This window comes from Neoarius graeffei, chromosome 27, assembly GCF_027579695.1.
Source record: "Neoarius graeffei isolate fNeoGra1 chromosome 27, fNeoGra1.pri, whole genome shotgun sequence".
Lineage (NCBI taxonomy): Eukaryota > Metazoa > Chordata > Actinopteri > Siluriformes > Ariidae > Neoarius > Neoarius graeffei.
Genome location: NC_083595.1, coordinates 14,360,372 through 14,388,196, shown reverse-complemented (window position 1 = coordinate 14,388,196; position 27,825 = coordinate 14,360,372). Strand labels below are relative to the sequence as shown.

The 27,825-nt window shown below is 45.5% G+C and overlaps 1 protein-coding gene across 1 annotated transcript in view; it reads right to left on the bottom strand.

Moving 5' to 3' along the window:
* pth2rb (parathyroid hormone 2 receptor b) overlaps positions 1–27,825 on the bottom strand; it is a 158,825-nt gene that overhangs the window by 111,310 nt on the left and 19,690 nt on the right. The window contains exons 4-5 of the mRNA XM_060911211.1: positions 2,258–2,313; positions 2,097–2,164 (exon numbers count right to left, since the gene is read on the bottom strand). Coding sequence (XP_060767194.1) covers positions 2,097–2,164; positions 2,258–2,313 — 124 coding nt within the window. The remainder of the gene's footprint in view (positions 1–2,096; positions 2,165–2,257; positions 2,314–27,825) is intronic.

Sequence of the window (27,825 nt, the reverse complement as noted above, 5' to 3'; positions counted from 1 at the left end):
AAACAAATAATTGCATACTGGGCAGCATGGTGGTGTAGTGGTTAGCGCTGTCGCCTCACAGCAAGAAGGTCCGGGTTCGAGCCCCGTGGCCGGCGAGGGCCTTTCTGTGCGGAGTTTGCATGTTCTCCCCGTGTCCGCGTGGGTTTCCTCCGGGTGCTCCGGTTTCCCCCGCAGTCCAAAGACATGCAGGTTAGGTTAACTGGTGACTCTAAATTGACCATAGGTGTGAGAGTGAATGGTTGTCTGTGTCTATGTGTCAGCCCTGTGATGACCTGGTGACTTGTCCAGGGTGTATCCTGCCTTTCGCCTGTAGTCAGCTGGGATAGGCTCCAGCTTGCCTGCGACCCTGTAGAACAGGATAAAGCGGCTAGAGATAATGAGATGAGATGAGAAGTGCATACTGTCATTTGTGAATTTTCTTTGTTCTTTGCCCATTACCCTATTTCCTTAGGGTATAATTTTGTGTTTGCGCAACAATCAAAAACAAGGGTTCTTTAATGGGTTGTTGATTAATTATGAATTATTAGTTAAAGCTTTCAAGACAAAAGATATGGATGGTTTTTGGAGCCAAGAGCATAGTACAAGAGTATAACCCCCCACCCAACCAGGAACCGACAGCATTTTGCACAATTTAACTGATTCCTCAAGATCTCCACGTTTTCACATTCACCAGTGCCAAAACAACAACATTATTTACTAATTCATATGCGAAAGAGAAAAAAAAGTCACTGAGCTTCTTGACATGCCTTGATGATCACAATCTTATCACACAGCAGTCAGACAATCAATCAGTCAGCTGTGGAATGAATCAGCCAGTCATTCTGAATGCCACTGAAAGTGTATCAGCTTGGATTCCATTGCATTTCTGTTATTATCCATGGCTTGGATGTGAAACTGATTGCCCTGAAAAACACTCCTCGTATTTATTATATTAAACCTGGTTGGAATGGTCAGAGCATGATATTCAAATGCATTTAAACAGAAAGCAAAAATTTAAAAAATGAAATTATTTTTGAAGACACACAACAAAGGAAGCTTGTGTATATTTAGAGAATTGATTCATTTTTATTTGATGTTATTACTAAATCATTATTAATACATTTTTACTTTAGGGGGAACCCAGCAAATGCCATTATCTCTTAATGATGGCAGGATAGCAGGATCTGTTCAAATCAGCATCATTATCCTGCTTTATCCTTACTATATTCCTGGTATTTCTGAGTATCTTTTATCAGAATCAGAAACACTTTAATTGCCAGGTATGTGGACACACACGAGGAATTTGACTCCGGTTCACTTAGCTCTCATAGTACAAAACAGATAAAAAAGCGTAGGCACAAAATCAAACAAACAAACAAGCAAGCAACAACAACAAAAATAGGTGCATAGTGCAAAGTAATCCAGGTAAGTCAAGTATGGAATAGTTAAATAAATATAAAGTATACAGTGTGCACAGAATGACGGTATAAGTGTTCAGATATTTTACAAGTGATATTACTGATATATGAATCTGGATTTTAGCAGTTCATCACAGAAAGGATTTCCCTTTTGGTGCAATATGGTGCATAGTGCAAAGATGAATAGTAAATTTAAATAAGTATAAATATAATACAAGTAACAGTGAGCACAGAATGACAGTATGAGTGTAGAGATATTTTGCAAGTGATATTACTGATATATGAATCTGTATTTTAGCTGTTCATCACAGAGACAGCCTGAGGGAAGAAACTGTTCTTGTGTCTGGTTTATGTTTTATGCTTTATGTTTATTTATTAAATTGGAATTGCGTTATTTAGGCAATGTATTGTCCTGCGTCCTGCTTATTTAAGGCTTTTATTTATTAGACGACAAGTCAAAATGGAAACCAGTAAAATGAACAATGTTAGCTGTGTTTCAGAGGGGAGGGGGGGGGGAAAACGCATCCATTATTAATTCTTCAGTCCCTATGGACATACTGAGTTATTTTTGAGCTAAAGGGAGAATATAAGGCTATCCATGTAAATAAATAAATAAATAAATAAATAGGCGTCTTGTTGTTCTCAAGCATTCATGAGGCTGCAAGGAATTAAAAAAAGACAAGAAAAATTCTTGCTCACCTGCGCCTTGACTAAACTCCAAAGCAAAACTTGGACACACAGCACCTTCAGCATGCTGAAATCACCGTCTGATTATAAAAAAAAGAAAAGAAAGTGAAAATTTGCTCCAAGTGGGTCCAGGCGCAAAAAGCGCACACGCAAGTTTCCAAGATTTTACGCACCAGTAGCCATGGACTTCACTATGCGCAGGCACATTGTTCCAGTGTCTGACTGATATCTAAACACAAGAGGAAGTGTGGATCCTGATCACAGCTTTAGTGTTTGGGTCTTGTGGCTGATGGAGGTGCAGGATGTGATCATGACTGTGCGCGTAAAATCGTCTCCAGAGCGTTTCATCGCGAGTCTGCGCTCTGTTCGTGAAAGTGCGCAGCTTTCCGGGGAGATGGAAAAATCCAGAGCGCGTTTCCTTTTCCTTTGTGCTTAATCATACCTCAGGCGCAGATCTCGAGAAAGAAGAAGACAGCTTGAATGTACTTTCACCTCTGCGTAATTTTGTTCTCGAGAGAGAGAGAGAGCGCACTGGGAAAATTTGTTTTCTTGACCAATCAATAAATCTCCTGCTCTCCAAGCTGTTTCTAAACTTCAAACTGGAATTATGTTTTTACTGCTGACTAATCTTACCCAGAGCACCCACTAATCGCATTGTCAAAAAAAAAAAAACACTCACTCACCACACTCACTCACTGGCCACTTTTATAGGAACTTGTTCTTGATTCTAAGATTCCTGTTCTTGGCTGCAGGAGTGGAGCCCAATGCGTCCTTCTGCTGTTGCATGCTGAGATGCTTTTCTGCTCACCACAGTTGTAGAGTTGCTACGAGTTACTATATTCTTCCTGGCAGCTCGAACCAATCTGGCCATTTTCCTCTGAGCTCTCTTATCAACAAGGTGTTTGTTTCCACCCACAGAATTGCCACTCACTCACTTGATGTTTTTTTTTTTTTTTTGCACCATTCTGTGTAAACTCTAGTGTGTGAAAACCCCAGGAGATCAGCAGTTTCTGAAATACTCAAACCAGTCCATCTGGCTCAAACCAACACCCATGCTACGGTGAAAGTCACACTTTGAGATCACAATTTTTCCCATTCTGATGTTTGAAGTGAACACTGAAGCTCTTGATTTGTATCTGCATTGTGCTGCTGTCAAGGGATTGGCTCATTAGAGAACTGCATAAAACAGCAGGTGTATCTAATAAAGTGGCCGGTGAGTGTACATTAAGTGTACATGATTTCAAGTAAAACTTATCTCGAGAATTTTGTTCTTGCTGTCACTGGTGAGAATCCTCTCCTCGTCAAAATGGCGGTTTCGACGTTATAGGACTTCCAGGATGCTTATTGCAAACTCCAGCCAAACTCACTGGAAGTTAGTATTACTCAGTGACACCATGCACAAAACCCACACTCGCCAACCAAAACCTTTTAACTACTACTGTACCTACAACATAAACCAGTCTTTACATGCTTCAAGAGCACATCGAATATACAGTATTTGTTAAAAACCGGTAGCAAGCTAACATTATTTAAGCTGAAGATACAGAGAGCTAGTGTTAATCTAATACTACTTGAGTTAAATTTCCTCCACTGAAATCCTTCACCTGAGTTGCTATCATTCCACCGATTTCCAGGGGTTTGTAAGAAGGGCCTTCAATCTTATCCTCAAAGAGCCGGTGTATTTATTTCCTACGAGTAGTAAGTACTGACTCGCTTCTAAATGTCTGCTGTTAGCAGTGTTGTTTACATCGTCTCTGAGAGACAGCATGTTCAGAGGCGTTCAGAGTTTTTTTTAGTGATTCACATAGTTGAAGTGATTGTGATATAAAAATCTGATCTTTTATGTACAATAGTATGCAATAAAATGAAAACTAAATGGCAAGTCAAGGTCATTATCAGACTACGGACTGGCTGCTGTTCAGTGAAATCAAACAGCTCATGCATTAAACCACTGACACTGAGTTTGTGTCAAGCAGATCAGTCGACATATATTGTATTGACTGTTGTGAACAATTTCATAGGTTATGTTCATTTTAAAATTACACCTAAAAAAAAAGAAGCTGAATTCTTCCACATGAATGTGTAGAGTGCCAGGCCCGGCGCCAGGAACAGTTTACTAAGGGGGCAATTAGAAATCGCAAGGGGGCAAATATTTTTCATATAGTGTGTAGTAGTGATGGCGGTCTGACAACGTGTTTCAAACAATTAACTGCGCCAACCACAAAACCACGGCCCCGAAGGTTGCTTTAGTAGGTATGGGAAAATCATGTGATACATTACCACAGCAGTTGTGCTTTATCAACACCCGTGCCCACCTGTTAACCCTCCTCTCCAATTTTCTCACAGACATGCGTTACAACCAGAAAGATGCCAAACATAAAACAACAAACACAAACCTACAGGCAAGTCCTTTAAATTTAAAATACATACAAATAGCTCCGCGGCATGAAAACAAAACGTCAATGCAAGTAAGGTACTTGCCTCAGCGGCCAAAATCTCATCTCATCTCATCTCTAGCCGCTTTATCCTGTTCTACAGGGTCGCAGGCAAGCTGGAGCCTATCCCAGCTGACTACGGGCGAAAGGCGGGGTACACCCTGGACAAGTCGCCAGGTCATCACAGGGCTGACACATAGACACAGACAACCATTCACACTCACATTCACACCTACGGTCAATTTAGAGTCACCAGTTAACCTAACCTGCATGTCTTTGGACTGTGAGGGAAACCGGAGCACCCGGAGGAAACCCAAGCGGACACGGGGAGAACATGCAAACTCCACACAGAAAGGCCCTCGCCGGCCCCGGGGCTCGAACCCAGGACCTTCTTGCTGTGAGGCGACAGCGCTAACCACTACACCACCGTGCCGCCCGGCCAAAATCATTTCATTTTCATTTCATTCATTTCATTATCTCTAGCCGCTTTATCCTTCTACAGGGTCGCAGGCAAGCTGGAGCCTATCCCAGCTGACTACGGGCGAAAGGCGGGGTACACCCTGGACAAGTCGCCAGGTCATCACAGGGCTGACACATAGACACAGACAACCATTCACACTCACATTCACACCTACGGTCAATTTAGAGTCACCAGTTAACCTAACCTGCATGTCTTTGGACTGTGGGGGAAACCGGAGCACCCGGAGGAAACCCACACGGACACGGGGAGAACATGCAAACTCCACACAGAAAGGCCCTCGCCGGCCCCGGGGCTCGAACCCAGGACCTTCTTGCTGTGAGGCGACAGCGCTAACCACTACACCACCGTGCCGCCCAGCCAAAATCATAATTTAAAAAAATCAACAGACCCCGCGGCTGTACCAGTAATAGCCTTCCTGACTCACACCGAGTCAACGCTAACCACTTAATCCGCGATCCCAGTTTAGGCGTGTAGGGAACTAAACACTCTGAAGTGATGAATTTTCACCCCTGCTGCATGGGGGGTGACGTCAACGACACATTTTCTTACGCTATTTGCGCACAAAGCGGACCATATATGAACACATACACCAACATAAACGGAGATAAAAGCCTACAAAGAAAGGAAATGGATTCACAATATTGTGATTGAATTCGTTTAATTCGGAAGGGGAAAGACTACTCCCGTAACCTTGACTGCATATTACAGGATATTGCAGAGACAGTGCACTTGTAAGTGTACATGTAAAACCCCCGGCCGCCCGCACGACCCCGCCCCTTGTCCTTATCACAGGTCTGTGTGTGCGCGGCTGTGTCAGCATTTCACACATACACCCACAATAACTAGTAGTCCCGAGTAGTTAGGATTGATACATATGTCTAAAACAGGATTAATATTAAATTCAGGCTTTTTTAAATAATCCTACCTTAATACAGTTGAATTCTACGATTGCAACGTAAGAATCATAATCAGATTTGTTCTACCGTGTCAGTTTTAGTAGTGATTTATGTGAAATGTATTTTTGTGCAATGCGCAACCACTTAATATTTCGTATTTGAAAATGCAAATTATTAATACGTCTATAATATATTATATTTTCATAAGAAAACAATTAAGTGATCTGAGTCTCCGTTGAGGGGGCGGGGCTGTAGCCACGAGGGGGCGACACCCCCTTTCGCCCCCCATGGCGCCGGGCCTGTAGAGTGCCACACACAATTTGTTCTGTTTTTCTACACACTCCTTCTAAAAGTATAGAGAGACAGAATATAATTCTTGTATCCACCCATCCATTATCTGTAGTCGCTTATCTTGTACAGGGTCGCAGGCAAGCTGGAGCCTATCCCAGCTGACTATGGGTAGAAGCAGGGTACATGAAGACATTCAACCACTCTCACTCACACTCACATTCACACCTACGGTCAATTTAGAGCCAACAATTACCCTAACCTGCATGTCTTTGGACTGTGGGGGAAACTGGAGCACCCGGAGGAAACCCACGCAGAGACAGGGAGAACACGCAAACTCTACACAGAAAGGCCCTCGTCAGCCGCTGGGCTCAAACCCAGGACCTTCTTGCTGTGAGGCGACAGTGCTAACCACTACACCACCATGCTACCCCTTGTATCCACCCATCCTCTGCTAAACAACCATTCAGCTTTTCACGATGCATCCTAACTCCATAAAACAGCAGGTATATGGGTGTTCCTAATAAAGTGGCTGGTGAGTGTACATGACTCGTGATTCAAGTTTTACACTGACTCATTTGGCAAGCAGTTTTATCCAGTCAGTGACTTGTAAGACTGAATTAAATTCAAGCGCATAATCATCATGTTGAGAAATAAGTGCCTTGCTCAAGGACACAATAACAGCAGGGGTTTCAGTGCTCATTAAAACACTACGTTTTTGAAAAGCAAAATAGGCAAGACTAATAGCTCGTATTTGGACATTGAAAATGAAATCAATAGTCTAAAAAAAAAGAAATGCGACTCCATTGTGTCACTTCATTTCACTACTTGATTCTAATCTGCCTGTCAGAAATGGTGAAAGATACATTTTTAGCATCGACGGTACCGAGATAAAGTAATTGTACCTCATCACCTCACCATCCAACCCCAATGTACACACACGAGTACCCATAATGGCATAAAAGTTTTGATTGCTGCCTCAGTAACCAGCTTTATTTTTTATATCAGTATGATATAGAGCTTTTCTCCTGAGAGTCAACTATATTTAGGGCTGCAGTCCATTCTGAAGGGACTATGACTCCTGTTACTCAACCAGCGACCTTCACTTATGTAACTTGCGGATACTTGCCGAAACAACAACAAATGTGTCATGGTTAAAGAGACTTCAGCTGAACTGAAATACAGTGGTTTCCAAAAGTATTCAACCACCCTGGAATTGATCAAATTTATCATATATTCTTCCTGTCTGTATTTTTCCTGTAAACTCATGTTCTTTTACAGTGAATCATAGTGAAGTCAAAACTAATTATTGGTCAGCAAGTATTTGAAAGAAAATCGATTCTGAAGAAGATAAATATAAGCTAGAGCGGCGGCTACAATTATTGACACGTTAACGATCTTTTGGCCGTTGCAAAAGTAGAAAAGACTTTAAAAATGTAAATTGTGCATGAATAATTACTCAAACTTCCACTGGAAAAAAAAGTGTTGATTCCCGATTACTTAGCGTTTCAGATCACGTGACATTGTTTCACAATTATCAACACCTTTGTCCACAGTTATCGACACTGTTCCACAGTTATCGACATCCAGATGATTATTTATAAAAAATCATCAGTATGTGGTATTAAATTAACAAAACAGAGTTTTTATTTAAAATTTGTTTTACATAGACATATTTAGTACAAAATATCTTTTATGTAAATATATCGATGTTGGTGCTTACGTAAATGAGGAAGTAATTCTAATGTTTGTAAACAAATGAACTGATAATGTTTAATCTGTGTCAGAAAATCTTTTTGTTCCACTTTCTACCCGCTTTATAAGTATTTTCATAGATCACATTTTGTAACTCATTCGTTGTTGCTTGTATTCATTTCTAGTTTTGTCATTTACCAATAAGTGTCAACAGGCAGTTGACATTGTAACCACATGAAAATCCAGGTCAAAGATCGCATGTCATTCCTCGAACCAAAATATAAAATGTCTACTGATATTGTAATATGTGGTAGATATTTACAACAAACTGCAAAAAAATATTTTCTGAATTGAACAGAAAAATCTGAATATTTCAAGCATGTAATTTTTTTATATGCTAGGAATTTAATTCTGGTCTAATTCTATTTATTGCAGTTGGATTCCAAATACTCTATAAACATTCCATTCTGTTATGAATCAGAAAAAAAGACCATAAATCACAGCACTTTTATTTTTTTAAAGTACTTCATCTACTTCAAAGATCGATCCATAACAGTTGTAACTTCTCAAACGCATGTTTAGATACAAAATGGCACCTGTCAAATGAAAGAATAAGAAACAAAATAGGTTTTGACAAGGATATCATGAAATATTGGTGAATTTGATCAGTAAAAACATGTCCATGATCTTTCCACCATGCTTACCTGCGATGATAACGTCCGGGTTTTCCGAAAAATTGCTGATCGTGCTAAAAAAAATCCCATCTCAGGTAACGAGCTGTGTCATCAGACAACAAGATCAAAGGGTGAGGGGGGTCTTCCAGTTGATTAATTAATCAATAATAACTGTTGTAACTGAAACTCACCTTTGTAAAATTGTTTTTATTGGTAAATCTGAAAAGGTGGGGCGGCACGGTGGTGTAGTGGTTAGCGCTGTCGCCTCACAGCAAGAAGGTCCTGGGTTCGAGCCCTGGGTCCGGCGAGGGCCTTTCTGTGTGGAGTTTGCATGTTCTCCCCGTGTCCGCGTGGGTTTCCTCCGGGTGCTCCGGTTTCCCCCACAGTCCAAAGACATGCAGGTTAGGTTAACTGGTGACTCTAAATTGACCGTAGGTGTGAATGTGAGTGTGAATGGTTGTCTGTGTCTATGTGTCAGCCCTGTGATGACCTGGCGACTTGTCCAGGGTGTACCCCGCCTTTCGCCCGTAGTCAGCTGGGATAGGCTCCAGCTTGCCTGCGACCCTGTAGAAGGATAAAGCAGCTAGAGATAATGAGATGAGATGAGATCTGAAAAGGTGTAGATAATTATGGACTGTCGATAATTGTAGCCGCCGTTCTAGTATAATTTTATAACTTAGCAATAAGGTATCACGCTCCACCCCGGATATCTGCTCCTGAGCTTGCGGATCTTCCACGTCAGCTCTGATCGGGATCTGGGACGGGAATTCCATCCTGCCTGCTTCTCTGTTCAGCGAGCACTCACCTGCATTCACTTCCTGATCATCACCGCAGCCTTTTTAAACATTGTTCTCAGCCACAGTGCCAGAACGTCTCATACTGTATGTAGACTCTAGCGGTTTTTTGCCTTGAGAGGTTTATTTTTTTTCATGTTTTTTTTCCCCTCAAGTGTTTTTCATGTCTTTGCCTGCCTCGTTTTTCAAGTCAAGTTTCACATTTTCTTTTTATGCCTGGACTATTTTTGTTATTGTTTCTTAATCAAGTTTTGTTTACATTTTTGCCACGCCTTTTTCTGGATTAAACCTACTACACTGCTTGGATTACTGTCTGTGTGCATGTTCTGCTTTTGGGTCCTAATTCCCCACACCTCCAGCAACCTTAGCATGAGGTGTAAAATTATATCCAAGAGGTTGGATACTCCAGGAAGCACTGTTGGATCAAAAGTCAGGAAGTGGAAGCTGCATCACACAATTCAGGCACTGCCTAGTCAAAGCCCTCCCTTAAAGCTTAGTGCAAAAACAAGATAGAGACTGTTGAGGAAAACATTGAAAATACTGTATTTAGACACATTACAAAGTGTTATGTGTGGTACAAACCTAACACAGGGTATATCTCAATAGCACCATCTTACAGTGAAACATGGTGGTGGCAGCATCATGATCTGGGGATACTGTTCATCATCAAAGCCTGCCAGAATTGAAGGGAAAATTGATGAAACAAACAAACAAACAAACAAACAAAAAAACAGGAGGATATTGAAAGAACCTGTGTCAGTCTGCTAAAAAGAAAAAAAACCCTTGACTTTTAGCTGGACAGCATTCTCAAACACAAGGCCAAAGCGATAGAGGAATGTTTAAAAACAAAAAGGTTAATGGTGACGTCAAAGTCCAGATCTGAAACCCATTGAAAATCTGTGGCACTGTCTGTTGTCCAGTCAACAAACAATATCCAACCAACATCTGAAGTACAGTAGTTGTAGCAAATCTGCCAGGAAGAATGGGTGAAACTTACTCCAAAACAGTGTCAAGTCAAATTTATTTGTATAGCACTTTTAACAACAGACATTGTCGCAAAGCAGCTTTACAGAAAATTAAAGACTTTAAACATGAGCTAATTGTATCCCTAATTTATCCCTGATGAGCAAGCCTGTGGTGATGGTGGCAAGGGAAAACTCCCTCAGATGACACGAGGAAGAAACCTTGAGAGGAACTAGACTCAAAAGGGAACCCATCCTCATTTGGGTGATAACAGATAGTGTGATTATAAATGATTTGCTTCTATAACTGTGTCCTATATAGTCACAAAGTGTAACTGTGTAACCAGGAAAATCATTATAGTTTTAGAATGAACTATGTTTTGTTGAAGTTATAAACTGTTCATTGACGGAGACTTGAGTATAAAACTGTTCATGACAACTGCAGTCCTAAAGTTAGCAAGTCAATTATAGTCCTCAGCCGTAGATGCATTACTGTAAGTGTCCAGAGCCATCTTCGAAGTGCGACTTTCGATTGTCCATCTGAGGCCGTCTTCCACAGGAGCAATATGATGAGACTATAGCCAGAAGTAGGGCATCAGGATGGATAGGGCGAATCCGAGGAGCAGAAGAGGTCAGCACCTCTTCTGGTGTCTCAGGATCGACATGTAACTCAACAGAGAGGGACAGACAGTGTGCAAATATTGGACTAGTTTGAAAAGGTTCAATATTTATGCAAGCAGCATTTCAGTTGGTATTGTTTTTTATTAAGACATGCTGATAAATAATGAATTTAATGACTTTACCAGCATATTGGTTTGCAATTAAAAATACTGGCTGGAGCAATATGATGTGTATGGAGTCTGATTACTTTTACAAGGCACTGTATGTATTCAGTATTATCCACATCAGTCTCTGTCTCTTTGCCTGAGGTAAAAGTCACCTGCTGCATTTAAATACATCTTGAGTCTCATCCTCATCTCTTCATTCTAACATTTTAGCATTTGTTCCTCTGATCCCCGGGGGGACAAAGGGTGGCAAGTCCTCTCCATCGCCTTCTGTCTTGGGCAGTGTTGTTTCCCTCTAACCATGTCCTCACCACCAAGTCCTCTCTAAATGCTGACCTTCATGTTGTCTTAGGTCTGCCCCTCCTGCGTCTTCCATCTGTTGATGACCAATGTATTGCTCGCTTTGCCAATCTGTTGTTGTCCAGTCTAAGTATGTGCCCGGCAAATCTCATTCTGCATTGTTCTACTGTTACACTTGTATGTGATCTTCAGTATTTTCCTCAAACATCTTTGGTGGAATACGTCAAGTTTGTGTGCTATTTTGTTTGTGCTTTTCCAGGTTTCACATACATAAGTTGCTGTTGAGATCACTATGGATGTGTATAGCTGTAATTTAATACTCAGTGAGATGGTCTTCGAGTTCCATATGTTGCTAAGCTTCCCAAAAACTGCCACCGCTTTTCCCAGTCTGACGTTGATGTCTTGGTCTATGTTGCCATCACTAGCCATCGTGCTTCCCAAATATATGAAGTGGCTGACATCTTCAACAGGTTGTTGGTTGACAGTAATTGGTTGTGGGCTAACTTGGTTACCCACATACAGTGTCTTTGTCTTCTCACTACTTATACATAGACCCACCTTGGCAGCATTTTGTTCCAAACTTGTTGTCATATCTTGTAGAGTTGTGTTTGAGAGACTCCGGCTCGGGAGAGCTAGAGTTGTGGGGAACGTGGAGCTACCCCTTGGTCTCCATTGCTCCCAGGTTCACCTTGGCCCAGGATGGTAGCACCTGTAAAGGGTCCCAGCTATGGGTAAATAGTATCTGGTGGATAGACACATGTTAGGACTAGGACTGTTTTGGCCTCTAGAGGCCGCTGTTATTTCCTTTTCATGTCGTGTTTATTTTGGCCTCTAGAGGCCGCCACTGTTCCTGTGTTTTGTGTTTGTGTTAATTGCCTAATTATCTTCACCTGTGTCCTTAATTAGTTTGTCTATTTATACCCCTGAGTTCAGTCCTCTTGTCACGGAGTCTTTGTGCTGTTATGTTTATCTCCAGTTTCCTTTGTACTGTGTTTTTTGATCTTCTTAGCTTTTGAATTTTTGCACTTTGCTTTTCTTTTGGATTATACTCTTTGGTTTTTTTTTGTCTTTTGTTTTGCCCTGTATATAGTGTATATAGTTTAAATAAACCTTTTGTTACTTTTTCTACTTCCGCCTCACGCCTCTGCATTTGAGTCATTCCCCTGGTGGCCTAGTGGGGGTTTGCTGGATCATCACACCAACGAACCAGGTTCGAATCCCAGCAAAACCCTAACAGAAAGACTCCGTCATGACCGACTCAGCAGAGGCTGCTTCAACTGTCTACCCGGCCAACCTTCAGGGAATTATGGCAGCTTTGACACGCTTCGGAGCAACCATGGACGCTCATGGACGTACGCTCACCAGCCAACGTGAGGCCCTCGCTCGCCACGAGGAACTGCTTCAGCAAATTGGGAAAACCCTGGCACAGCTGACATCTCTGCCTGCATCTCCTGCTCCTGATCCAGTTCCTGCTCCTGATCCAGCTCCCACTCCTGCTCTAGTGCCTCCTGCAATGCTGCCTTCTTCACCTCGCGAACCCAGCCTTCCTGCACCACAGAGGTATGACGGCAAGCACAGTGAGTGCCGAGAGTTCCTTACCCAGTGTCAACTCACCTTTGAGCTTCAGCCTACCACCTACACTACGGATCGCCGCAAGATTGCCTTTGTGATCACCTTATTAGCTGGTAAGGCGCGAGCCTGGGCTACTGCTATCTGGCAAAGACAGGGACCTGAGTGCTTTGATTTCCAGCTGTTTTCTGAAGAGATGCTTCGGGTCTTCGATCAGGCAGACATCAGTACCGACGCAGCCCGAAAGCTCATGTCCATCCGGCAAGGAGGAAGCGTCGCAGATTACGCCATCTCGTTCCGAACACTCGCAGCAGTAAGTGGATGGAACGAGACTGCCCTGGTGTCAGCCTTCCACCATGGTCTGTCTGACCCCATCAAGGACGGTCTGGCCTCTATTGGATGCCCAAGTGACCTCGAAACCCTCATCTCACATGCTATTCGTCTGGACAACAGGATGAGAGAACGCCACCAAGCCTTGAGCCCCCCCAGCCTCCCTACCTCTACCTGGAGACCGTCTACCTCCTTCAGTGACTGTCCAGAACCCATGCAAGTGGGTCGTACTCACCTCTCCGCATCTGAGAGGGAGCGCAGAAGGAGGGACAAGTGCTGCATCTACTGTGGCAAGCCTGGTCACTTCCGAGCATCATGTCCCGAACTCTTGGGAAAAGGACCGCCCCGTCCAGCCGAGGGAGGGTTGTGACGGGGCCTACCCTCTCTCCCGGACTCCCTGGCCAAGGAATCTACATCCCGGTCTCCATCTCCTGGGGTGAGTCTGTCCACTCTTGTCAAGCTTTGATAGACTCAGGGGCGGCTGGGAACTTTATGGATATTCACTTCGCCCAAAGCATCAATATTCCGACTGCACCTCTTGAAGTCCCACTGTCTGTGTCTGCCCTCGATGGCCAAGCGTTAGGTGATGGAAGAGTCACCCAAGTTACTTCTCCAGTTTTCCTCCAGTCTCAAGGTCACAAGGAAGAAATATCCCTGCACCTGATTCCTTCACCTGAGTTCCCAGTTATTCTAGGCCTTCCTTGGCTTACTCGCCACAACCCTCGCATAGACTGGGTAACAAGCCAGGTTCTGGAATGGGGCCCTGCATGCCATGCCTCTTGTCTGCTCTCTAGCTCTCCTGTGTCTCCTGCCGAGCCCCCTGATCTCACCGAGTTATCTCAAGTTCCCACAGAGTACTGGGATCTCAAGGAGGTATTCAGCAAGAGCAGGGCCGCCGTTCTTCCTCCGCACCGGGCCTACGACTGTGCCATCGACTTGCTCCCTGGGACTACCCCTCCTCGTGGCAGACTGTTTTCACTCTCTCAGCCAGAACGCAAGGCCATGGAAGAATACCTCAAAGATGCCCTGGTCTCTGGGTTTATTCGACCCTCCACTTCACCTGCTGGAGCCGGCTTCTTCTTTGTCGGCAAGAAGGATGGGGGGCTCCGACCATGTATTGACTACAGGGGCCTGAATAAGATCACTGTGCGCAACCGATATCCCCTTCCGCTGATGTCCACAGCTTTCGACCTGCTCCAAGGCGCCACCGTCTTCACCAAGTTGGACCTACGGAACGCATACCACCTCATCCGTATCCGACAGGGAGACGAGTGGAAGACTGCCTTTAACACCCCGTCTGGGCACTACGAATACCAGGTGATGCCCTTCGGACTCACCAACGCACCAGCTGTTTTTCAGGCCCTAATCAACGACGTCTTAAGGGACATGATTAACCTATACGTTTTTGTCTACCTCGACGACATCCTTATCTTTTCCAAGACCGTGCAGGAGCACCGCCACCATGTCCGCCAGGTTCTCCAGAGGCTGCTACAGAACAATCTGTTCGCCAAGGCCCAGAAATGCGAATTTCATGTTCCCGAGGTCTCCTTTCTGGGATTTATTGTACGGACAGGCCAACTCCAAATGGACCCTGCCAAGACCCTGGCCGTCCGGGATTGGCCTACTCCCAAGTCCGTTAAGGAGGTTCAGCGGTTCTTAGGATTCGCTAACTTCTACCGCAAGTTCATCAGGAACTTCAGTTCTGTGGCAGCACCCATGTCAGACCTCACCAAAGGGACAGGTGGATCTTATGGCTGGTCTCCTCAGGCAGAAAAGGCGTTCAAAGACCTCAAGGACCGCTTCTGCACGGCACCCATTCTGGTTCTCCCGGACACCTCCCAACCATTCATCGTGGAGGTGGACGCCTCGGACAGTGGTGTCGGCGCGGTGCTCTCTCAACGTTCGGAAGGAAAGCTGCACCCCTGCGCTTACTTCTCCCACCGCCTGAGTCCTGCTGAGTCCCGGTATGATGTGGGGGATCGAGAACTGCTAGCGGTCAAACTGGCCCTTGAGGAGTGGAGGCACTGGCTGGAGGGAGCACAACATCCATTCCTGGTTTGGACTGACCACAAGAACCTGGAGTACCTCCAGCAAGCCAAGAGACTGAACCCTCGACAGGCTAGGTGGGCCCTGTTTTTCAGTCGGTTTGACTTCACCCTCTCATACCGCCCCGGCTCCAAGAACACCAAACCTGACGCACTGTCCAGACTGTTCTCTGCCACTAACAGGGAGAATGAAGTCGGGCCTATTATCCCTGTGTCCCGGATTGTGGCCCCTGTCCGCTGGGGTATTGAGGAGGCTGTCCGACGAGCCCAACGCCAGGACCCCGGTCCTGGGACGGGGCCACCAGGCCTCTTGTACGTCCCACATCAAGCCCGGGCCAAGGTTCTCCAGTGGGGTCACTCTTCCCCTCTCACCGCCCACCCGGGAGCTCGGAGGACCCTGGACTTCCTGAAAAGACGCTTCTGGTGGCCTAACATGGAGAAGGAAGTAAGGTCATTTGTCCTGTCCTGTGAGGTTTGCACCAGAACCAAGAACCCACGACAGCGTCCCCAGGGTCTCCTGCATCCTCTGACCATTCCCCGGCGTCCCTGGTCCCACGTGGCAGTCGACTTTATCACGGGTCTCCCTGAGTCACAAGGTAACATGGTCATTTTGGTCTTAGTTGACAGATTCTCCAAGGCCTGCCGCTTCATACCACTGTGCAAACTCCCCTCTGCTCTTGAAACTGCGAAACTTTTGTTTAATCATGTCTTCCGAGTCTTTGGTCTTCCACAGGACATCGTCTCAGACCGAGGGCCCCAGTTCTCCTCCCGAGTGTGGCACGGGTTCTGCAAGGTCATCGGAGCCACTGCCAGCCTCTCCTCTGGGTTTCACCCACAGTCCAATGGTCAGACAGAGAGGCTCAACCAGGACCTGGAAACCACCCTGCGAGGCCTGGCTATGGATAACCCGACATCGTGGAGCACCTGGCTGCCATGGGCGGAGTACGCCCACAACACCCTGCAGTCATCGGCCACCAAGCTGTCGCCATTCCAGTGCCAATTCGGGTTCCAGCCACCTCTGTTCCCGGACCAGGAGGAGGACGCGGGGGTGCCCTCAGTCAACCAATATGTGAGACGGTGTCGCAAGACCTGGAGCAAGGTCAGGAAGACCCTCATACAGACCTCCAGAACCAACCAGACTCAGGCCAACCGCCATAGAAGACCTGCACACGCTTTCCGCCCTGGGCAGCGTGTTTGGCTGTCCACTAAGGACCTTCCACTGCGGGTGGAGAACCGCAAGCTTGCTCCTCGCTACATTGGCCCCTTCAAGGTGGTGCGCAGGGTGAACCCTGTCTCCTACCGGCTCCAGTTGCCCCGGACTCTGAGGATCAACCCCACTTTCCATGTTTCCCTGTTACGGCCCGTACTGACGTCTACGTATGCCCCTGCCCCTAGGAACCCCCCACCCCCCCCGCATCTTCCAGGGGCAGACTGTGTTCACTGTGAATCGCCTGCTTGACTCCCGCCGGGTCCGCGGCGGGTTGCAATATCTGGTGGACTGGGAGGGCTATGGTCCTGAGGAGCGCTGCTGGGTTCCTGCTCGGGATGTCCTTGATAAAGAACTATGTCGGGACTTCCATTCGGCCCATCCGGATCGCCCTGGGAACGTCAGGAGACGCTCCTAGAGGGGGGGGTCCTGTTAGGACTAGGACTGTTTTGGCCTCTAGAGGCCGCTGTTATTTCCTTTTCATGTCGTGTTTATTTTGGCCTCTAGAGGCCGCCACTGTTCCTGTGTTTTGTGTTTGTGTTAATTGCCTAATTATCTTCACCTGTGTCCTTAATTAGTTTGTCTATTTATACCCCTGAGTTCAGTCCTCTTGTCACGGAGTCTTTGTGCTGTTATGTTTATCTCCAGTTTCCTTTGTACTGTGTTTTTTGATCTTCTTAGCTTTTGAATTTTTGCACTTTGCTTTTCTTTTGGATTATACTCTTTGGTTTTTTTTTGTCTTTTGTTTTGCCCTGTATATAGTGTATATAGTTTAAATAAACCTTTTGTTACTTTTTCTACTTCCGCCTCACGCCTCTGCATTTGAGTCATTCCCCTGGTGGCCTAGTGGGGGTTTGCTGGATCATCACACCAACGAACCAGGTTCGAATCCCAGCAAAACCCTAACAACACACCCCACTGCCTTGTGGGTTAGCCTCTTAAGATAAAAGCTAAGGGAGTAAACCCTAACAGAAAACCAGGGCCCATTCCCTCCAAAATGGTTGGGTGGTGGGTTAGCACCTTGTCCCTGAAAAAGTTTTACACTGCTACTGAAATGGCAACAAATCACTCTCATATTAGTGGAAAAACAATCAGTGAGTCGTTCAGTCACTTCAGTTCCTGTTATTAGTGTCATGCTCTGTTCCGGACATCCACTCTGGACATTACAAATCTCTCACGCCAGCGCCGATCCGAATCCGGAGCGGGAATTCCTTCATGCCTGCATTCACTTCCTGGTTTTCTCTGCTGTTATAAAAATGTTCTCAGACAGGAACTTTGCCAGAACGTCTCGCTTTGCTTCTAGCCGTTTTTGTGCCTCGGTTATGTTTCATGGTTGTTTGCTCAAGCTCATTTTTCTATTTCATGGTTTTTGCACTAAGGGTTTATTTCTAGTTCATGGTTTTTGCACTAAGGGTTTATTCTAGTTCATGGTTTTTTGCACTAGGGGTGTTTTCTTGTTTTTGGTTTCTTGTCCTAGCATTTTTTGTCCTTGCCTGTTTTGTGTTTTTGTCTAGTTTTCTGTCTCTTGTTATCTGGATTATTTTTGCCATTTGTTTTTGTCCCGTTTATTTACCCTTGTGCCACACCCTTTTCCCTGGATTAAATCTCTCTATTTGATTACTGTCTGTGTTCTGCATGTGGATCCATCACCATACCTCCACGACCCCAACAGTACGTTCTGGCCAACATGGATCCAGCAGAACTCACCCGTCTGAGAATGGCCATCCAGCAGCAAGGGACTCTCCTTGGGACCCATCAGCAAGACCTCCAATAGATTACACAGAACTTTGCCACCCTGTCCAACTCACTCAACCTCCTCACCACACAAATGCAGCACTATCAAGCCGTGCCTACCTCTGCCCAGCAGTCTCCAACTTCAGCTCCTGCCACTGCCTTTTTCCGTGAGCCGAGACTCCCAGTGCCTCAGCCCTACAATGGACTTGTAGATCATTCTTGTCTCAATGCTCATTGATCATGGAGCTGCAACCTCTGACCTTCCCCACAGAACGCTCCCGGGTGGCATATATCATCACGCTTCTCACTGGCAAGGCCAGGGAGTGGGGAACAGTGGTCTGGGACACCGACGCTCCCTTCTGCTCCTGTTTCAAAGATTTCTCTGAAGAGATGAGGCGAACTTTCGACTGCTTTCTGTCTGGCCGGGAGGCCGCTAGGGAACTTATGGAGCTGCGGCAGGGGTCCCGGTCTGCCTCGGACTATGTCATCGAGCTCTGGACATTGGCGGCATCGTGCGGTTGGAACAAGAATGCCCAGGTTGATGCGTTCCTGCATGGCTTGTCTGATGTCATTAAGGATGATCTGGTATCACGGGATCTGCCGTCGGACCTCTCCAGTCTCATGGACCTAGCCAACCGCATCGATGCCTGGATCCAGCAATGGAGGAGAGAGAAGACCTGCCCCAGCTTCACCTCCTCTCCACCTCCTGCCTTGTCCATTGAACCTATGCAGGTAGACCAGGTATGGGTGTCAGTGGAGGAACGACAATGCCGGCGGAGCACAGGGTCCTGTTTCTACTGTGGTCAGAGAGGACACACCTGCCGAGCCTGCCCACTAAAAGGACGAGCCCCACCAATGAATCGAGGGGCCCTGGTGGGCAACACTCAGAACCAGCGCCCCGCTGATCGACCGTTACTCCCTGTCATCATTATCCATGACAACCAGCATCACCATCTCCAGGCCCTTGTTGACTCAGGGGCAGACAGGAACCTAATTTGCTCCATCACTGCCAAGCGTCTGGGAATTCCACTACTCGCCCTCGACGTCCCTCTCGCAGTCCTGACACTCAATGGCACCAGCTTGACCACCATCACCCACCTTACCGCCCCTCTCACCCTGAGGATTTCTGGTAACCACTCAGAAACCATCCAGCTCCATGTCATGAACAACCCCCACATACTCATCATCCTAGGATTACCCTGGTTAACACTGCACAACCCTCACTTAAACTGGGCCAATAACACCATCCTAGGCTGGAGCCATTCCTGCCTAGCTTCCTGCCTGAACTCCGTTCTGCCTCCCACCAGACCACCACAGCCTCCAGCCAGTGAGGTTCCCGACCTCTCTCATGTGCCTCCGGAATACCTGGACCTAAAGCTTGTCTTCAGTAAGACCCAAGCAGTGTCCTTCCCTCCTCACAGACCCTATGACTGCGGAATCGACCTCCTGCCTGGGACAGCGCCACCCAAAGGGCGAATCTACTCTCTGTCTCCCGTCAAAAGGCAAGCTATGGAGAAGTACATCTCCGAGTCTCTGGCAGCTGGGATCATCTGCCCTTCTTCCTCCCCAGCAGGGGTGGGATTCTTCTTTGTGGATAAGAAGGACAAGTCGCTCCGCCCATGCATTGATTATCGAGGTCTCAACGCCATGACAGTCAAGAACCGCTACCCACTACCGCTCATGACTATGGCCTTTGAACTACTCCAGGGAGCCAAGATATTCACCAAGTTGGACTTACGCAATGCCTACCATCTCATCAGGATCAGGGAGGGGGATGAGTGGAAGACGGCCTTCAACACCACCACTGGCCAGTACGAGTACCTCGTGGTCCCTTTTGGCCTGACCAACGTGCCCGCAGTCTTCCAGGTTCTCGTCAACGATGTCCTGAGGGACTTTCTCAACATCTTCGTTTTCGTGTACCTGGATGACATCCTGATCTTCTCTCGCTCCCTGGAGGAACATCAGAGCCATGTCTGGCAGGTCCTCCAGCGCCTGCTAGAAAATAAGCTATCTGTCAAGGTGGAGAAAAGTGAATTTCACCAAAGCTCTGTCTCGTTTCTGGGGTTCATCATCTCCCTGGCTAGGATCTAGATGGACCCCCTCAAGCTTGAGGCAGTCGCTGACTGGCCCACCCCATCCTCGCGACGATAGCTCCAGCATTCCTTGGGATTCGCTAATTTCTACAGGCGCTTTATCCGCAACTTCAGCACAGTGGCCGGACCTCTCACAGCTTTAACCTCAACGAAGACCTCATTCAAGTGGGGGGAGGAAGCAGAGAGAGCCTTCTCCATGCTCAAGCACAAGTTCACCACAGCACCCATTCTCACTATACCCGATCCCACAAAACAGTTTATCGTGGAGGTTGACGCTTCCGAGTCTGGGGTCGGAGCCATCCTCTCTCAGAGGGCCAATGATAACAAGGTCCATGGGCGTAGCAGACATGGGGTACGCGGAGGACATGTCCCCCGCACTTCCCGTATTTGTGACCTCTGTCCCCCGCACTTTTTACAGCCATTACAACCACTCAATTCATTTTTAACATGTGGAAACGCGTTTTTCCGAGCCGCCTCTAAACGCATCATGAGCAGGCAGAGCTAAGGTGGCAAACAAACACCGCTGTCATGTGTGATCAAAGACACTTTAGAAAATATTGTATGAGTATCTTTGGTGTGATTCAGATCTGGGCAGTGCTTCTGTATGCTCAGCAAACCAGCCAAGAGGCTAAAGACTTTAGACATTTTTTTCCAAACAAACCATGTAAGTTGAGTAATGCTGTTGAATGTAGATAATGTTTAGCTAAAAGATGACAAATAGATGTCAATTTAGTTAGTTAAGCTAGCTAGCTAACTTAGAGGTGGTAGTAACTAGTTATATTTACTCCGTTACATTTACTTGAGTAACTTTTTGGATAAATTGTACTCTTAAGAGTTGTTTTGTTGCAAAATACATTTTGCTTGTACTTGAGTAATATTATTCTAAAGTAACTATACTCTTACTTGAGTAACGTTACTATTTTGGCTACTCTTAGATTATTCACTTCTGGGTAGAAAATAAGAATATAAATGTATTTGTGTTCCTTTGACTGTTATTTTTGTAAAGATTTAATTGATTTTTGTGGTAGTTAAAGTTTAAAGTACATGAATTTGCTGATTATTATTACTGTATTCCTAATTCTATTTCAAAATGTTGCTTTCCACATATTTTTAATCTTTATTGCCACAATAGAAAGAGCAGGGTGAGAGAGGAGACAGTGGAGCAGAGGCCAACAGGGATGATTATGCAGGGTCACAGGTGAGAAGAGAATATAACTCGCTATGTCACTACTACTATTCTTAATTCTATTTATAAATTTTACTTTATAGATTTTGACTTTAGATTTTGATAGTATATCCTTTTAAAGAACTAAAGTTGGTTCCCTGGTGCTGTGCTGTTTGTGGTTATGTGGTTCTTTAGCTGCTAAGGGGAGGTGTAGTTGAATGTGAGAGGATGATAAATCACTCAATAGACCTCTGAACAATTTGTCCCCCTCACTTCTAAAATGATGGCTATGCCCCGACAAGGTCCACCCCTGCTCCTTATTCTCTCGCCGGCTGTCCCCTGCTGAACGAAATTACAACATCAGCGACAGAGAGCTGTTAGCCGTCAAGCTAGCCTTAGAGGAGTGGAGGCACTGGCTCGAGGGGTCGGATCTCCCCTTCCTCATCTGGACCAACCACAAGAATCTGGAATACCTCAAATCCGCCAAACGCCTTAACTCACGGCAAGCCTGATGGTCTCTCTTCTCCTGTTTCCAATTCACGCTCTCCTACCACCCAGGCTCCAAGAATGGCAAACCCGACGCCCTGTCCAGGATATTCTCTGCCCGCCAGGAGGAGTCTAGCATGCCTGGAACCATCCTCCCTCCATGCTGTCTGGTCGGGGCCACCCTATTTGAGGTAGAGACATTGGTACAGAAGGCCCTGGAGCAGGACCCTGGAGAAGGTAATTCAAGCAACATACCACCTAAGCATCTGCTTGTTCCCTGCTCTGTGCGAACCCAGGTGCTGCAATGGGGTCATGGCTCCAAGTTGGCTTGTCATCCGGGAGCTGCTCGAACCCTGGCACTCATCCAACAGCGCTTCTGGTGGCCATCCATCAAGGAAGACGTCCAGGAGTTCGTGGCAGCCTGCAACACATGTGCCTGGAACAAGACAGCCAATCGACCCCCTGCCAGCCTGCTAAGACCATCCCGATTCCTCATCGACCCTGGTCTCACATTGCCCTGGACTTCGTCACAGGACTCCCCAACTCAGGTGGCAACACATGCATCCTCACAGTTATTGACCGGCTCTCCAAGACAGTCCATTTCGTCCCTCTGCCCAAGCTTCCCACAGCTAAAGAAACCACCGAATTACTCATCCTTCATGTTTTCCACCTACACAGACTCCCCACTGACATTGTTTCCGACCGGGGTCCTCAGTTCACCTTGCAATTCTGGAGGGCCTTCTGCAAACTCATCGGGGCCTCCTGTAGCCAGGATTCCATCCTCAAACCAACGGCCAGGCGGAACAGGCGAATCAAGCTTTGGAGTGGCACTCAGGTGCATGACGTCCAGGGATGCCGCTTCTTAGAGTAAGTACTTACCTTGGGCCGAGTATGCTCACAACACTCTGCCTTCATCTGCCACAGGCCTCTCACCCTTCCAGTGCTCCCTAGGTTACCAACCACCACTCTTCCCCAACCAAGAGGAGGAGGTCACCATACCCTCAGCCCAGACCTTCATACACCACTGCAGGAGGACGTGGGCATTGGCTCAGAGAAGACTCATTCGCTCCACCCTAGCATCCAAGAGGCAGGCTGACAAACACCACTCTAAGGCACCCATTAACCGGGTGGGGCAGCGAGTCATGCTTTCCACGCGCCATCTGCCACTCAGAACCGTCTCCTGCAAGCTGGCGCCCAGATACCTAGGACCCTTCCTCATCTGCAAGGTAATCAATCCATGTTCTGTCAGACTGGCATTACCATTCACCATGCGATGTATTCACCCCACTTTCCATGTGTCACAGCTTAAACCTCTGGTCTCTAGTTCTTTTTGTCCCTTTTAAAAGTGCCAAACATATATTTATCTCCAGGCTTCATGGAATTTATACATGACTTGGACAATAGTTTTTGCTACACAGTGATGCGCTCGCTCACATTGATTTACATCCTGGACAAACTCATTCTACACATAAGCATAGGGTGACCAGACGTCCCGGTTTTACCGGGACAGTCCCGATTTGGGGTTGTGTGTCCCGAGTCCCAACAAAAGTCTGTCGGGATACGGATATGTCCCAGTTTTCACCACTCGCGATGTTTGCGACTGAGCAGCGTGGGAATCATTAGCGGAGAAATGTCTGCATTTACTATTTTGATGAATTGACAGGAATCGCAAACTGTCCTGGTTACTGCCCCCGGGCCCTGTGGCATGGGTGTTTATTTAGCCACATTATTCCAGACAACAGAACATGTTGCCATGCAACAATAAAATAAACATTAACTGGCGCGAATGTTCTTTGTCTAGCAGCTAGCAGCAGTAATGCCGCAGCAATTATGCCGAAAAGAAAATGTACCTTTTCCAAAGATTTACAGGGCACCTACCCCTTCCTCCGAGAGGTGCAGAACAATGCGCATGAAGCCTACTGCACACACTGTAAGTGTTTTGTTCTTGTACTGAGTTGGGTAGCCTATGCTGCAAATGATATGCGCTCCTGTGGGGGCTTTCCTCGGGCTGTCGCCCCTTTCCTCCTTTACTGCTGTTTTGTTTGAGTGTATGTTTGCGGGGGCCGCGGGGGGCCCTTTGTATAGTCTTTTTTTGTTCGCCTTGTTGTCCCGAGGTGGCGACGTGGTTGGTTCGGGATCTCGAGAAAACAAAACAATTATTTCATGATCTCAGCTGGATCACTGTATCTCCGTCGGTAGAGACGAAGCCGGGCCAGTCTTCTGCGGAGGTGCCACGGACTAATTTTGAAATTATTCCTTATTAAAAGACTTAATGCAATCTCTCCCTGTGTCAACCCCGATCAAAATATTGCCTTATTAGGTGATCGATTATTCCAGACATTCTAATGACCAAAGTTGCGTCTATACAGAATGAGAAATAGCCCCAAAGTCAGCATATCACACGTCTCTTGGCGTACCTGAATGAACCGTTTCTCAGCTGTTTACTCGATCATGAAATGATTGTTTTGTTTTCTCGAGATCTCGGAATAACAGTTTTGTTTTCTCGAGATCTCGAATTAGTTGTGTTGTTTTCTCGAGATCCTGAATCGGTTGTGTCGTTGTCTCAGGATGGCAGGGTGAATGGAGGAGAGGATTGTGTGGGGGGCCTCTCTCGGCTTCCGTAGTATATATTCTCAAATCACTTGTCTCTTTTTTGTTTCTGTTTAACATACCATTCTGACAGTTTGGCCATATTGCTGTGTTGAACAGCTTGTTGCACCTTTCATTAAAGTGTTCACTTCTGTACACATCTTCTTGCTTTATTCATTCAGTTGTGGGGAATGGTTAGTAAGGTTGATTCTGACCTAGGCTATGTTGAGGTCACATATCTACTTTTTAAGTTCATGCTATAGTGCATACAATTTTAGAGATATAGCCTACATGTGCATATGCATTCTTCTTGGTGTTCTCACAAACAGGTGAAATAAATCAGTTTAAATTTGGCCTATGGACATAGCCTGGCCTATTCTCAGCCATTACAAAATCTGTTGTCTGACCATAATTTAACTGATCTGTATACCACTATGCTACTAGATAACAAAATGCCTGTTTGTTTTATTTCATGTGAGATGTTGATAAATGTGAGCTTCAACAAAATGATAAGAGCACCTCTCTGAGTGTCACATTTACGTAAAAAAAAGGTGTGCATGCATGAGCATGGTCGCGCGCAAAAGTGTCCCGGTTTCAGACTAGGGAAATCTGGTCACCCTAGTCTTACCGTCATCACAAAAAGCCCCTACTAGCCGTGCTGCTAACTTGGTTCGGGTGTACAAAAGGAATACAGGTCCCGTACGTAGTGTATGCATTCTTGATTTGTCGCAAGACCCGTAGAATTTGCATGTGCAGGACCAAAAGTCTCCATGGGCAGTCTGCGACCTTCTACGGCACTGAACACACACAAGTGTTGCACAAGTCTCAAGCATGGTTTTGCCAAATTTTTTACTGTAGACTGCCCATAGCAGAAGTGCAAAAGTCTCCCGGTTTCAGACTAGGGAAATCTGGTCACCCTACATAAGCAGTGCAGACATTATAATCTTTCAGCCTTAACTGATTGCACAGCTTGTTCAATTTCATGCTGTGTAGCAAAAGTACAGTATTAGAAAAGGCAAAATAGGTCAATACACAGTTACAGAAGGAAATGCGTTTCAAGGTTATTAATTTTGTGTGTGATTCGACTTCCTGCTGATAAGACCTGCAGGATGTCATAATTGTTATGGGGATGTTAGTCTGCTCATTTTAATTGCTTGTTGAAGCCATTTAATTCACTTTAATTTGAATTGCTTTGATTCACCTTTCTGGCTAGTATGGAAAGTTCAAATGACATTCGTAAAAAGATAGAACAAGTCATATGAGTCATAATTTATAGTTCATGAAGTTCACTTTGGAGACAAAGTGAAACTTTCTTGAAACACATCCATCCAAGTTAAATATTCTCTTTACCTTTTTTTCCCCTGGAGCTTATCCAGATCAAAGAGACTTTATTTGTGTTGACTGGATTAATATTAGCAGTATTAGCATTGCTTGATTGTGTACATGAATCACCTTAAACTTATTATTCAGTTATTCATCTTAATACAAAGTAAACCTGGTTCCAGTGACACCTCCTGGGACTTCTGGAGATAGTATATACAGTTAGGGGACTGTTAGGGGACACGGAGGGCAATTTGCACCCTGATGCAATTGCTGCATTGGCTGCAGATTGAAGGCAATGGATGGGACTCGTGGTCGCCTGCAAGAAAAATGCAGCCGAAGGAGGAGGAGGATGATGATGATGATGCATGGTCCTGAGCAAAAGTCTAAGGCACATGTAAATAAATGCTGTAGAATGTTTTTTTTTAAACATTTTTACCAAAAATGGTTTAAAAAAATAATGAAATGTTTCAACATTAAAAAATACTATAAGCAGTAAGCCATAATAAATGAAACAAAGTCAATATTTGGTGTGAGATGACCCTTTGCTTTATAAAAAAAACAGCCACAGTTCTTCTGGACACTGTCATACTTGCTTCTTAATTTTGCACAAAAACCCAGTAGCCGGTGGCACGGTGGTGTAGTGGTTAGTGCTTTCGCCTCACAGCAAGAAGGTCCGGGTTCGAGCCCCGTGGCCGGCGAGGGCCTTTCTGTGTGGAGTTTGCATGTTCTCCCCATGTCCGCGTGGGTTTCCTCCAGGTGCTCTGGTTTCCCCCACAGTCCAAAGACATGCAGGTTAGGTTAACTGGTGACTCTAAATTGACCGTAGGTGTGAATGTGAGTGTGAATGGTTGTCTGTGTCTATGTGTCAGCCCTGTGATGACCTGGCGACTTGTCCAGGGTGTACCCCGCCTTTCGCCCGTAGTCAGCTGGGATAGGCTCCAGCTTGCCTGCGACCCTGTAAAACAGGATAAAGCGGATAGAGATAATGAGATGTGGTAGCCTTCATTATGTTTTCTTTTTTAATCTGAAAAGTGGTCTCTTGTATAATATCAGGCCTTTCAATTACATAATTTGGGCTACACCCTGTATTTCTGAATTTGGGCTTTTTCCGTTGTGATACAGGGTAAATTGGGCTTTTCTGCATACGCAAAGTGCTGTTTTCCCAGTGCTCTGTGTTTAAACCTGCTGCTGCTTTTTTAGCTACAAAGTTATGAATAAATAAAGAAACCTATGAATGTTTTTTTTTCCTTTATTGCAAAATGTCTACAGCATTAATCCCTCTTGATGTACATGACAAAAATAATTAGAATACATTTAGCATTTAAAAGATGTGTTGGGGCCTGAGGAGAGTCTGGAGGAAAGGAGCCTGTGAATGAAAAAGCAAGTTATGCACTATTGCCATCAAAGAGACAAACCTGTAGCAGACCTGACACAAAAGGTTTTTCAGTCACATCACAAGAATTGGCAGTGCAATTCACAGTATGTCGTCAGGTAAAAGGTCTTAGTTAAATGAAAGGCCAGTGTCTAAGACTATCAACAAGAGGACCAAGCTCCAAGTCACTGATTCCACCCACACTTACACAACTGTGTGTATTTAAGATGCAAACTGTATCTTAAATATACAGTTATGTCCTGAATAGCTCTCTTTTATTCAGTTTTTTACCTGATTTACCTAATAAGATAAGTCTTTGTCACTTTTTCAAAAGTACAACGAAATTGAAGGTGCTGTTGACTCATGAGTTATAGAGAAAAAAAGTATAAAATAAAGTATACAGAATTGCACTGGTAAAATAGTATAAACAGAATTGTATTGTATTGGTTCTATATGTACACAGACTGCACTGATAAAATAGTAAAAATAGAATATAAACAGAATTGTATTGGTTCTGT